This window comes from Corapipo altera, unplaced genomic scaffold (assembly GCF_003945725.1).
Source record: "Corapipo altera isolate COAL_440 unplaced genomic scaffold, ASM394572v1 47, whole genome shotgun sequence".
NCBI classification, from domain to species: domain Eukaryota; kingdom Metazoa; phylum Chordata; class Aves; order Passeriformes; family Pipridae; genus Corapipo; species Corapipo altera.
In genome coordinates this window covers 8,223,942-8,236,401 of record NW_020884897.1, presented here as the reverse complement: position 1 = coordinate 8,236,401, position 12,460 = coordinate 8,223,942, and the positions used below count along the sequence as shown (strand labels likewise).

At 40.0% G+C, this 12,460-nt stretch overlaps 1 protein-coding gene across 8 annotated transcripts in view; it reads left to right on the top strand.

The window, feature by feature from the left end:
• Positions 1–12,460, top strand: part of RBM33 (RNA binding motif protein 33) — a 98,582-nt gene that overhangs the window by 63,361 nt on the left and 22,761 nt on the right. For 7 of the 8 annotated variants that reach the window (XR_003528477.1, XR_003528478.1, XM_027648385.1 and 4 more), the window contains exon 15: positions 4,955–5,593. Coding sequence is in view for 6 of the 8 variants with exons in the window: in XM_027648385.1 (XP_027504186.1) it covers positions 4,955–5,593 (639 nt within the window). In the remaining 2 variants the exon portion in view is untranslated. Of the gene's footprint in view, positions 1–4,954; positions 5,594–10,331; positions 10,831–12,460 lie in introns of those variants that run through there. The other variant, XM_027648388.1, reaches the window with a different exon arrangement.

Genomic DNA, 12,460 nt, shown 5'->3' with positions numbered 1-12,460 from the left:
TCTTGTTCGCTGATGGTGCTTAATTGTCACTCCTACAGACAGGATTGGTGCACTAATAGTGATCATTTCCAAGCATTTAACCATATTCTTCCCTGGTGTTGTAATGTACATTATTACATTTCTCTCCTTAGCCAGATTGTAATGTTTTCCAGTCTTTTTGTGTGTTTTTCTTGTAATTACCTAACTTCACCCTTTTCTTTTGCTTTCTGTGAAGATGAGAAAGAGTTAAGTTCTGTCATCTTTTCTAACTGTATTGCTCATAACTGAATTGGGCAGGTTATTTTGCAAGTGTCTTCAACTGGAAAATTATTAATATTTTCCTTGCATCTTTCTTCCCAAAGAATCAGTGGCTATATTTGAGTGCCCTGTCATTCATGAAGCACAAAAAAAGAAATAGCAATATTGGCTATTAGAGGTTTTGCTCACCTTAAATATAGATATTTGAAAGGTTTCCAATGCAAGTGACTAGAAGATTAAAAACTGTATTTCTGCTTTACTAAGGGAACACTTGTGGTCCTGGGAGGCTGCAAAATGCTGACCTTAAATGCCTGTTTAGAATAGCTCTTACTCTCTAGGATTTAAACTTGTATATCCTCGGTCTGAAACATTGTTTTGTCAACGAAATTGGAAAGTCTTGATGATGTGGGCCTAATTGTGCTCATGCTGAGGTCAGCTTAGGATAAGAGGAATGAAGGCAGTATTAAGCATTTTTGAGTTTAAAAAAGGGGAAGAATGGAGAAAGGAGATTTTATAATTGTGCCTCCTATATTGTGCTTAGAAGATTCTTATCATAGTTTTTTTTCCAGTTGGAAGTTGGCAAGAGAGCAGTGTGTTTCTTCAAGTAACTTGTAACCTCATTCTTCACTCTCTTGTCCAAGAGGTATAGCACCTGTGTTTTGTAGTGTCTCATACCTTTCTCAGGTTCATGAGCTGATTTTATCAGCAATGTGAAATGTGTGATGTGTACATGTAGGTGCTCTTTATTTGGGATATTTTGTGGGTTTGACCACAAGCAGCCAGATGATGCAATTTCACAGAATCACAGAATATACCAAGTTGGAAGGGACCCACAAGGATCATCGAGTCCAGCTCCTGATCCTGCACTGGACCATCCCCAAGAGTCACACCATGTGCCCGAGAGCATCATCCAAACGCTTCTTGAGCTGTGTCAGCCTTGCTGCTGTGACCACTGCCCTAGGGAGCCTGTTCCAGTGCCCAACCACCCTCTGGGGGAAGAACCTGTTCCTAATATCCAACCTAAACCTCCCCTGGCACAGCTCCAGGCCATTCCCTCAGGTCCTGTCCCTGTTCCCCACAGAGCAGAGATCAGTGCCTGCCCCTCCTCTTCCCCTCAAGAGGAAGTTGTAAAATGTGGTGAGGTCTCCCCTCAGCCTCCTCTTCTCCAGCTGAACAGACCAAGTGCCCTCAGCCGCTCCTCATACAGCTTCCCCTCAAGGCCCTTCACCATCCTCCTTGCCCTCCTTAGTGTGCTTTGGATTTGACTGTACCATTTACAAAGACTTGGCATGAATTTTTTGACAAAATTATTCTAACCTCTTATGTTTTTATTGTTACAACTGAAAAAAATAAAGGCAAACCTGCTGAATAGATTTGTGTTTATGCCACAGATCAAACCATTTTGACTTTGTTCTTACACCCATTCTACTGAGGGACATAAGTGAGCCTGGTTGCCCCATTCTTTTTTTTGTTCCTTGATAGCAAACCAGAACACTTACACTGTCTGGTTCTTATGACTCAGATTATGACTCAACATTCAATTTTATTAACTGGTAATAAATCCTGCAGATCTCTGAAAAGGTTTGGTTTTTTCTTTGTTTTTTTTTATTCACTACACAGAAAACAAGCTACTGATACTAGGACTTAAATTTCAGTAGAAAGTTTAATCTCTTGTTTTACAGCATGTCTTTGCTGCCTTTTCTTCAGTTAGCAGTGCCTTTCTAGGTTCCCCTGGAGAAGGATGTAGGACTCCTGCTTCTCTTATAGTACTCTTCAGCTAGATTCAGAAAAGCAACCTGCAACATTTTCTTTTGGTGCTTTCCATCAAAGCTGCCTTAGACCTTAAGGCAGAAGAAAACCTACAGCTAAGGCTCAGTCTTCCCTTCAAACCTCAGCGAAACTGTGTTCAAGAGCTGTGCAAAGATGGATGAGAATTTCCACTTAGAAAACCCTACCCGAGATGAAACTAAAACTCTCAAAACCTGGCAGAAAAAAAACCCACCTTCACAAAACCGAGGGAACTGATTTGCATCTCTGACCTTTTGTAGTGTGCAGCCTCCTGTAAAAGGAGGAACTATATACAATGTGCTATTTCTTCATGTTATGGAGCTTTCTACACAAAACATGGGAAGCATTAATGGTTTATCCAAGAAAACAGGTATTCTGTGTTTTCTTGCTTCTTCACCTACAGATAATGTTGCTTCCAGATGCAGAATGTGAAAATTATAAGAGTTTGTCAGTTGTCTTTTGTGTTTAATGTTGAAGTAGTTGAAGTCAATGTATCTTCCAAGGACTGTTGCAGGGACGTATTAGTCAGAGTCCCTCAGGATGTTCATTCCTTGACTGCTGGCAAGACTCATTTAAGTATGTTGCAAAGTGCACATCTCTGTGCTGCTGTGTAACCTTTGAGTTACTGTTTGGAATTTACCACATCATAATCTGCATCTCCCAAGGCCTTCAGAACTTGTTAGGTGATCAAATGAGCAAGCAAATCCCTGATAATAAAGAGCAGCTGGTAGAAGTGCTGGTCTCATGCAGACTTGGGCTGGTATTGTCAACCTCAATTGAACAGGAAGGGAAAAAAAAATACACTGCTACCTCCAAAGGTAAACCTGGAACTGGCTCATGACATCCATGAAGCTTGCTTGGATAAATTTCAGGATGTTCTGATCTAAAACAAAGCAAGTGAATAAACTAGTTCATTAAGTGGAATGGGTTTTCTGTTCTTACAATTTCAATAACTGTGATATTTAGTGTCTCTGAAAATGACTGCAAACTTTATTAGTTGCATCAGGATCTGCATAACAGCACATCCTCCTCCTAGCCAGAGCTTATCTGTGTTTTGTCATCCTATGCAAACCATTTTTAAGGGTATTAACATTTCACTGTATTTCGTAAGGATCATATTCCTTTTTTTTTTTTACTGCAGTCAGCATTTTCAGTTGTCAGTATAAGATGAAATATTTGTGTTTCCTCCTGTAGAGGTATGTTCCTCTTGCCATCTGTCAACACAGACCTCTAATCTAGTTGTCACTGTGATTAGACATTAATCACCACTATTATAGTCCAAAAAGTATAAAGATCCATCAGAACTTAGTGTATCTAGAGCATTCTCGTGCAAAGGACTGTGTTAGACCTCAGCCCTGGACTACAGCCCATATTCAGAAATTAAATACAAATTTTATAAGTCCAATTTTGTTGGAGTCTTATTTAGCCATTTTTTAGGCTTTTGGTTAGACTTCTAATTAGAAGCTTCTAATTAGACTTCTAATGTGAGACATGGAGCTGTTTTTTCAGTAACTGTGGGAATAATCCCTATCAAAACCTGCTCAGGGAAGAAGCAGTCACAGCTGAAGGGACCATGTGTTCAGGATTTGTGCATCTGGATTCTATAAGTGCAGATATGAGTCTGCCAGGCTTCTGTATCTGCGTAGATCCCTTGGCTTGGGGAGGATTCTGGGGTGCACCACCATTAAAAGCACTCTAAATATTAAAAAAAAACCAAAACAGCAAAACCAACAGTGACACATTTGGGTTCCATGTGTGCAAAAAACGGCACTTGTGTTGACAACTGTTTGCACCCAGTTCCTACAATATACATAAAGGTTCATCACAGACTCCCAGGTTTTGAGAAATATTTCAGCATTCTTCCTGCCTTCATTTACCAACCTGCAAAGTATTGTTACTAATAGAGCCTGTTTTTATTAGTGGTGATTAATATATCTTGAGTAGAATATTGTGCTCATTACCATTTCTAAGCATTCTGTACAAGTCTAATTTTATATTTCAAATGGTTGAAAAGAAAAAGAAGTAATATAATGAAAAAGCATGCTTCCTAATTTTGAAAAATGCATGTGATATTATTGCAAGAGCCATTTGATGTCTTTTCCAGGATGATGAGAATCTGCATTTCCTTGACTCTTGTCCATTTTCATACAGCTTTTCATAGGAACTCGTTCTGCCAGAGTTGAAGAATCTTTAGAAAGGTTATTTGATGGTGTGTAGTACTTTCAGAGGGGCCTAGGGCTGGAATATTAAAGGCATTCTCTATATACCATTAATATTCCAACACTGCATTTGGCAACATTTTGATTCTGAAGAGAGTGCATGAGTTCAAGGTCAGAGAGATTGACTTGTGCTGTTCATTATAACCAATTATTGTGTGACAAATGAGTTTGAGATCAGGCTGAAAATTCTGTGAGAAAAATCAATAGTTCTAATCAGGGCCTTTCAGGTCATTTACCACCCTACCTTTTGTTACTTTGTCAGAAAAGAGCAAGATAAAACCTGTGTGACAGTGGGTTGCCTCTGTATTGTTACCTTCTATTTGAAACATATTTTGATATCTTGAATTATATTAATAGTTTAATTGGTTTTGGAAACTTTTAAATTAGTTCCAATTTGTCAAACTTTTTTGTATTATTTTTTTTTTTAGTATTCTGATCAGATTTGTCAAGTGGTATTAAAGCTTTTCTGTCTAGGAAGTAGTATATCTAAGTCCTAAACCAGATTTGAGCTGTTTGTCTGTAATGAATAGCAAATAAACCTTAGCAGCAGATGCACTCCACTAATAGCCTTGGTTTGGTATCAGGGATAATTTAAAAAGCTCTTTGGAGTTACAGCTCTACAACATCTGAAACAACAATTTAATGTTTTTTTGACCAAGCTGAGTATTCTGTTTAGAATTTTATAAATTCATTTGCATTTTCCTTTGTAGTATCCAGACGAAGATGAAGAAACCAGGTTGTATCGTTTGAAGATAGAAGAGCAGAAGCGTCTAAGAGAAGAAATTCTGAAGCAGAAGGAGCTGAGACGGCAGCAGCAGGCTGGTGCCAGAAAGAGAGAACTGCTGGAAAGACTTGCACAGCAGCAGCAGCAGCAGCCTTCCACACAGCAGTCCTACATGCAGCACGAGGATGACTCCTCCGAGTTCTCCACCAACGGCAGCCCCTACATACCCCACTCCGGCTTGCACACCAGGCACAACGTGAAAAACAGACTCCTTGTTAGAAAGCAAGACACGGTAGTTCCAAATATCCAACCCAAACCCACAGATTTCCTCCAGAGTGGAGTGGGGGATGTGCAGTATCAAGGACAGCAGATGAAGCCAGTGAAGCAGCTGAGGCAGACTAGGACAGTTCCTCCGAGTCAGCCTCAGGCGCCGCAGAAAGTGTTACAGACAAAACCTGCTGCAGCGTCGCTGCCCGCGACACAGACGGCTCGAGTGGCTTCGGTACCAGCCAGGCCCCAGGAGCAGAAACCGGGTGTGAAAAGGACTGTCATGCAGCGGACAAACAGTGGTAGTGATGGGCCTCATGTCGGCAGCAAAGTCAGGGTGATTAAGTTGTCAGGAGGGGTAAGTTTCCAAGGCTCATCTCATATGTGTGTCTTGTCATGGTTTGTTTTTGTGTGTTTGATTCTGTGTAATCCCAAAATAAAAAGTGGGCCTAAGGTGATGGGAGAAGTAACAGGTTTAGCATACCTAATAGTCCTTATATTATATTTTCAGAACTGTAATTTATTAGCAGTTATTAAAAAATTAATGTTTCCTGTAACACTTTACTGCCAGGCAGTTACCACTGAAATCACATTGAAATAATTGAAATAATACTCCTTTCTATTAAGTTGTAATTTGAGTCTGAAAGACTGCTCAACTGAGCTCTTTTTGCTTAGGGTTGATAGGTCAGTCTGATAATTGCTCAGAGAAAAGGATTTGGGTGGCTGTATTTAATTAACATTTGGTTTAAAAACTAGGACCTGCTTATTTGGTAGGTGAAACCACCTAAATTAGTTGTGTGCAGATGTTGGTGTTAGTGTGGTTTCTGTACTCAAGGGAGGATTGTTTTTACTTTCTTGGGAAGCGTGTTGTGAAACCAGTTTAATCAGTATGTTGGAGGGGGATGTTTTCTGTTACAGGTTGGGTTTAAAATGTTACCATTTCACTTCTGCATCTAAATGAGATTTCCTTATCTTTTGATGAGGGGTCTATTATCTGCAGTGTGTCCCTTGAGCACTGGTGTCGTGGAAGACTCACAATGCTGGTCGTGAGGGCAGTGTGCGTATTTAAGATCTGGGGTTTTGGTTAGAAAGTCTTGACCGAATTTCTTCTGTCATAATGAAAAGAGAAATTAGTTTGTTAGGGCTCTAAATAAACTGTGTTGAGGGGACATAGTGAGATCATATTATCAGTGTGTGAGGTCTGTCCTCAGGTTTCTGCTGAGGAGAAAAGCAGGATCTGATATAGCACATTGGAGGGTTTTTTTTTCTGGAAGAATGCTTCTTACATTATTCAGAGCATTAATTAGGCAAACTTGCATAACTGTAATCTGTAATGAAGCAAGCAGTGTGTTAACAGGGACTGAACAAGGCCTTGGAGGCTAAGGCTTTACATTTAGAAACAGAGAGAAAGTTGAAATGCTGAAGTCTTAACTAATTTTTGTAAATGTTTCTCTACAGCTCATAAAACTTAAATGTGCTTAAAATGGTGAATTGCGTAATGACTGTGAGGTCTTTCAAAATATTAACATACAGGGCCTTATTGGCTACAGAGACATCCCGCACGTCAGGTTGTTGTCAGCTCTAATTCCTCAGAGGTGGCGACTTAAGTACAGAGGAATAAAGTGTGAGAAGCTGAAAGAAATTGATTCTGTTGAGCTAAAAATATTTATATATAAGTATGTCTGCAGAAATCCCAGTGGCCTGCAAGAGGTATGACAGGTTTGTGTGTCATGAATAATTGAATAAAGCAGTCATGCACGATTTCTTTTATTATGTGGTGAAACAAAACAATGCCAGTCACAACTGTATACAGCTCTTCATAACAAATGGTTATCAGTCTCCACAGCAGCATTCACAATGAAATAGTTATTATCACAGTGCTCTGTTTTAGAAGACCATAAATGTTTCAGATAAGTCTTACAGTAAGCAATAGCAATTAGCTTCATTAAATGTATGTGTAACCCCTCTGTGCACAGAAGCAGATTTTCTCTGTCCTTCTTAACTTTCAGTACTGAGGTTTTAGCAAGGTGAACCAGGTTCTTTACATGTAGCCTTTGTTAGTTTTCGTATTGCCATGGACATTTTAAGTTTCCTTAACTGTGTGAGAATAAGAGCAAGCATTGCAGTTAGCTGTTAACACTGATCAAGATAGTTGATTAATTTTTAATCAGTTAGTGACAAGCCGAATCTGTGACTTTGTTTCTTTGACTACACAAGGAAAAAAAAATAAATTGAGCAGCAGGGCAGGGCAGCCAATCTTCTTATCCATTTCTGACAGGATTTAAAAGAATAGTTACAAGCTGCTTGGACTCTGAATACTGTCATGATCACAGATCATAGTTAGTTACCACTGCTAATGTTTAATCCGGCTACATGCTTTTATTTATTTTCACAACTTTTGCCTGAGTGCTATATATAAAGCAAAAGCCAAATCTCATTTTTCTGAGCCATTCTCTTAAGCATGTGTTAGTGCTTCCTCCAGTTCCCTGCCTTTGGCCAAAGGGATGCCTGGTGTCTCTTACCTGTGTGCACTGACTCAATCCTGCAGCTAAGCAGCCCTGCCCTTGCTCTCCATCTAATCCCTTTCTTCTTTCTTGAGCTCTTTTGTGCAGAGATGTTTTGAATACCCTTGTATGAGTGAGGTGACTCATGAGTAGACACGATGCAGGTTCCCTTTTGAATCTCATTGGATTCATTTTGGTAGAGACTTGGCAAGTCCTGTCTCTTCCATCCTGCCAGCCATGGACAGCACCATAGGAGAGCTCTCAGTTGAGGAAGCTGATCTAATGCAGACCTGTACTAACTCTGTCTAGACCAAATTGACCTAAACTAGAAACTGGTAGCAGGGACTGTTATTAATTTAGTAGGACCATCTGTAGAACCAGGATTAAATGGTTTTGTGTTGCTGGTGATGTTTTTTTGTTTAACAGTTAAGGAGTGTGCCGTATTGGTGAGATCTGTGGTGTACAAATACTGTCAGAAGAGAATGGTTTCTTTCTTGAGAACAGTGTCCTTACCAGACTGAGTTTCTGTCTATTTGTGTTGCTGGGCACAGCAGTACTACAGAGATCTCTGACCTTCAGGTAGAAATATCCCTCAGTTCCTAGAAGGTAAAATGGCCTTTTATCTGTTTCCACAATAGTCTCTTGTGAGAGGATTTTACTTCTGGAATTGTAAGAGTTACTAATTAAATTCCAAGAATATTATAACTTGTCTGGTTTACCTGATATGTAAGATGCCTTAATTTATAGCTTCTTATACTTTGGGAAAAAAAGTAGAAAATTATTCAGCATTTCTTGATGTCAGACTCTGTGTATCAAGGTGGCACGTTTGGTACTGTCAGTAATGATTTTGTCTGTTGATGCTTTTTTTCTTTGTTTAAACAAATCTTACCCTTCTCCTTCCTCCCAATACTGATTTGCCCATCCCTTTCTAATACTCATATAATTTATGCAGGAATGGCAGTACAATGAATAGTTTTTCATTTTAATTTTTTAAGTGTTATGTTCCTGGAAAGTGAGGCAGTGTTTAGCGTATGAACTTTGATTCTTTTGGGGTTTTGGGGCTTTTTGGGGTCAGTTTTCTTTTTCCCCATGAAGACCCAAATATCTTTTGATAGATCCAGTGTGTTTTGTTTTGTGTGGCATTTCCTCAGAGATTTCCTTTTCAGATATAGGAGTCCAATGTATTTGCTGAGTATTGATACTGGTATATTTTACTACTAAAACATCTGAGATTTGCTTGGCTTGCTGAGGAGCCTGAGGTCAGTCCTAAAGAATCACAGGAACTATTAGATTGGGAAAGACCTCTGAGATCAGTGAGTCCAACCTGTGACCCAACACCACCATGTCAACCAGACCATGCCACTGAGTGCCATGTCCAGTCTTGTCTTAAAACACTTCCAGGAACGGTGATTCCATCACCACCCTGGGCAGCACTTTCCAATGTCTAATCACCCTTTCTGTAAAGAAATTTCTCCTAATAGCCAACCTGAACCTCCCTTGGCACAACTTAACACTGTGTCCTCTTGTCCTATCGCTGGATAGGCAGTGTCCTGTCACTGCCTGGGAGAAGAGACCGACCCCCAGCTGGCTACAACCTCCTTTTGGGTTGTTATGGAGAGTGATGAGGTCTCCCCTGAGCCTCCTCTTCTCCAGGCTAAACACCCTCAGCTCCTTCTGCTGTTCATCATGGGACTTGCACTTCAGACCCTTCACCAGCCTCTCTGCCCTTTTCTGGACCTACTCCAGCACGTCAATGTCCTTCTTGAAGTGAGGGACCCAGAACTGGACACAGTACTTGAAGTGTGGCCTCCCCAGGGCTGAGTACAAGAGGAGAATCACTTCCCTGGTCCTACTGACCACACTATTTCTGAGGCACTTGTAGGGTACATATAAGAATAAGGTCAGTGAGACTGTAGAGTGTAGAAAAGAAACACCCCAATCATGTCAAAATGTCATCATAAAATTATAGAAAATAAGGGTGAAAAGACTAGAAATAATGTACTGTCTTGAAGGGGAGATGAACTCTGTAGTATTCCTGACAGACTTGTCCAGCCTTTTTCTGAGATCTCGTTATTGTAGATTTCTTAGGCCTTCTATTCCAGTATCAAACCTGTACATTTAAGAGAATTTTCTTAGTGACCAAACTACATTTTCTTGCTGTAATTTTGAATCTGTGACTACTTGTATTATGCCTGAAGAGAGATGGGAAAGAATTTATATCTCTTTGTGTCTGTCTCTATTTTTCAAGATCTCTTAACTGTTTCTGGGCACTGATATCCTTCACTCTCTCTTGATGAGTCATGTTTTCTAACACCTTGACTGTGGTGGTCTTTGGGCTCTCTGTGGTCAGTCTGTTGGTAAATAGTTCTAGTACCAAATGCAGTTGAATTCTTTAAGACCATGTATTCAGAGTGGTTTTAGTCATGGAAGAACAGGTTTGTACCAACTGCAACCTTAGATATCTTAAGATCGTATGAAATATGTGCTGAGCATTACTTCCGTTTAGTTGGAGATTCTATAGGAAATTAGAGTATCTTAAAATCTCTATATCATTTGGTCATCTTATGTTGTTGTTGGATGATTTCTCTCTAGCCAGAAAACAAGCTGCCATGCTCAGAGATGTGTGTCCCAAAGACCTGAAAATGCTGGTTTTTACGCTGCACCAAGAACACACCAGTCTTTGTGGAAGGCTGCACAATGAATTTTTTTCATAAATACATATATAGATATAAATACATAAAAAACTCGATGTTCCCTGTTGCATTAGAAGCAGTATCTTATTTGTCATCCTAATTTCCTGAAAACCTGAAATGCTTCATACAAAAAGCTTGAAAAAAGGGTTGGCAAGTTCTTTTGTTTGAAAAGCCTGTCACAAAAAATGTTGGATTGCAAAAATGAAATGGAAGATGGACAACTTTGTTCATATTTCAAGTAACTGAGAAGTGTGAGATGAATGTGGAGTTCTAAGTATGGAAAAAGAGATGATTCTTGTTTGATAATGTAACCTTGTCAATCAAGTTTGCTTGATGTTTGTACTTGTTTCTACTTGCATGTGTATGTTCAAATTTAATTAAAAATATTTGACTTGAAAGCTCTATAGCGCCTTTCATCTAAATATGTCAGGAACTGCAAACACCAAGAATTTTGGCCTTTACGTGAAAAGTTCTTGAGGGAACCCTTTACCGAGCCCTGGATACAGGAACTCTTGCTCTATATGGTCCATAATTTTTTAAGAAGTGGGAGAGTGGCACTGCAGTTTATTTGTATCCCACTGTTTGAAGGAAGCACTGTTTGAAGTGGAATAAGGGAGCTGCAGAAGCCATGGTGTTTGAATCCCCAGGTACCATGTCAAAATGGGCAAGACCTTTGAAGCAGCACTAGTGTAAATGCTGTTGAAAAAGGACTCTGCCTGCCACAACCTGCAAGAGTTTGCTGTGGAAATACTTCACAAATGGACATTAATTTCTTAATTGTAAGAAAGTCTTGGAGCAAGTCCGGAGGAGGCCATGAAGTTGATAAGGGGGCTGGAGCACTTAACCTATGAAGACAGACTGAGAAAGTTGGGGCAGTTCAGCCTGGAGAGGAGAAGAGACTTGGGGAGACCTTAGAGCACCTTCCAGTACCTAAAGGGGGCTGCAAGAGAGCTGGTGAGGGACTTTGGACAAGGGCATGGAGAGATAGGACAAAGGGAAATGGCTTAAAACTGAAGAAGGGTGGATTTATATTAGATATTAGAAAGAAAGTCTTTTCCTGTGGGAGTGGTAAGGCACTGAAACAGGTTATCCAGAGAAGCTTTGGATGCCTCGTGCCTGGAAGTATTTGAGGCCAGATTGGATGGGGCTTGGAGCAAGCTGCTCTAGTGGAAGGTGTTTGTGCCCATGGCAGGGGGGGGTCAGTATTCTGATTATGAAAAATGTGTAGTATTTTCACAGAAAAATTTCTTTTTTGAAAACAAGCAATAAACCCTGTCCTCCCAGACCTCCAGTGAGGATGGTCCCTGTAGAGACAGACTATTTCATGGCTTGGGGGTTAGGAGGTAGGCTGTGCTGAACTGTTTGGGGCATATTTGGTTACTGGAAAAGTGAAATACAAGGGCACATGTGGACACACATAGCAACTAGAGGGACTTAAGGTGACAACCAAACTAGACGCAGGTAAAACTTTCTATGGGTTTCTAATAAAATCCTCAGAAAGATGAAGAGATACTTACCTAAATTGAATTTACTTCACTGTGGATAATTTGGATCTAGCGTGCAATAAAGTTTTGCCTTTGTAAATTGCAGAACAGGTTTCTCCCTTTCCTCAGGAGACTTTTAAATTGTATGTTGAAGAAGAGTGCTGCTTCCTCCTGAACACCCCGAAAGCACAGCGTTTGATGTTGCTTGTCACTCTTGTTAAGTCTCAAAGGAGAATTTTTCTGCCATCATAAATGTTATACTGCAAAATTCATATTGATACAGTGTTGGTGTTATAGAGTATCTTGTAGCCCAGTTTCCTTCTAAAGATAGCTGTGACACCGCTAAACTGCATTACAAAGAGAAAGAGCCAGTTTTCATATAAAAATACAGTCTCTTGGGAGGTAAGCTTGCAGATTTGTACAGTTTAATATTTTGAGAAGCTGCAAGTCCCTTTGTTAAAAGGTATTTTGGGTTGGACAACTTGGAATAGACCTTTAGTACAGAGGTTTGGCTCTTGAGTCAGGAGACACTTGACACCGTGTT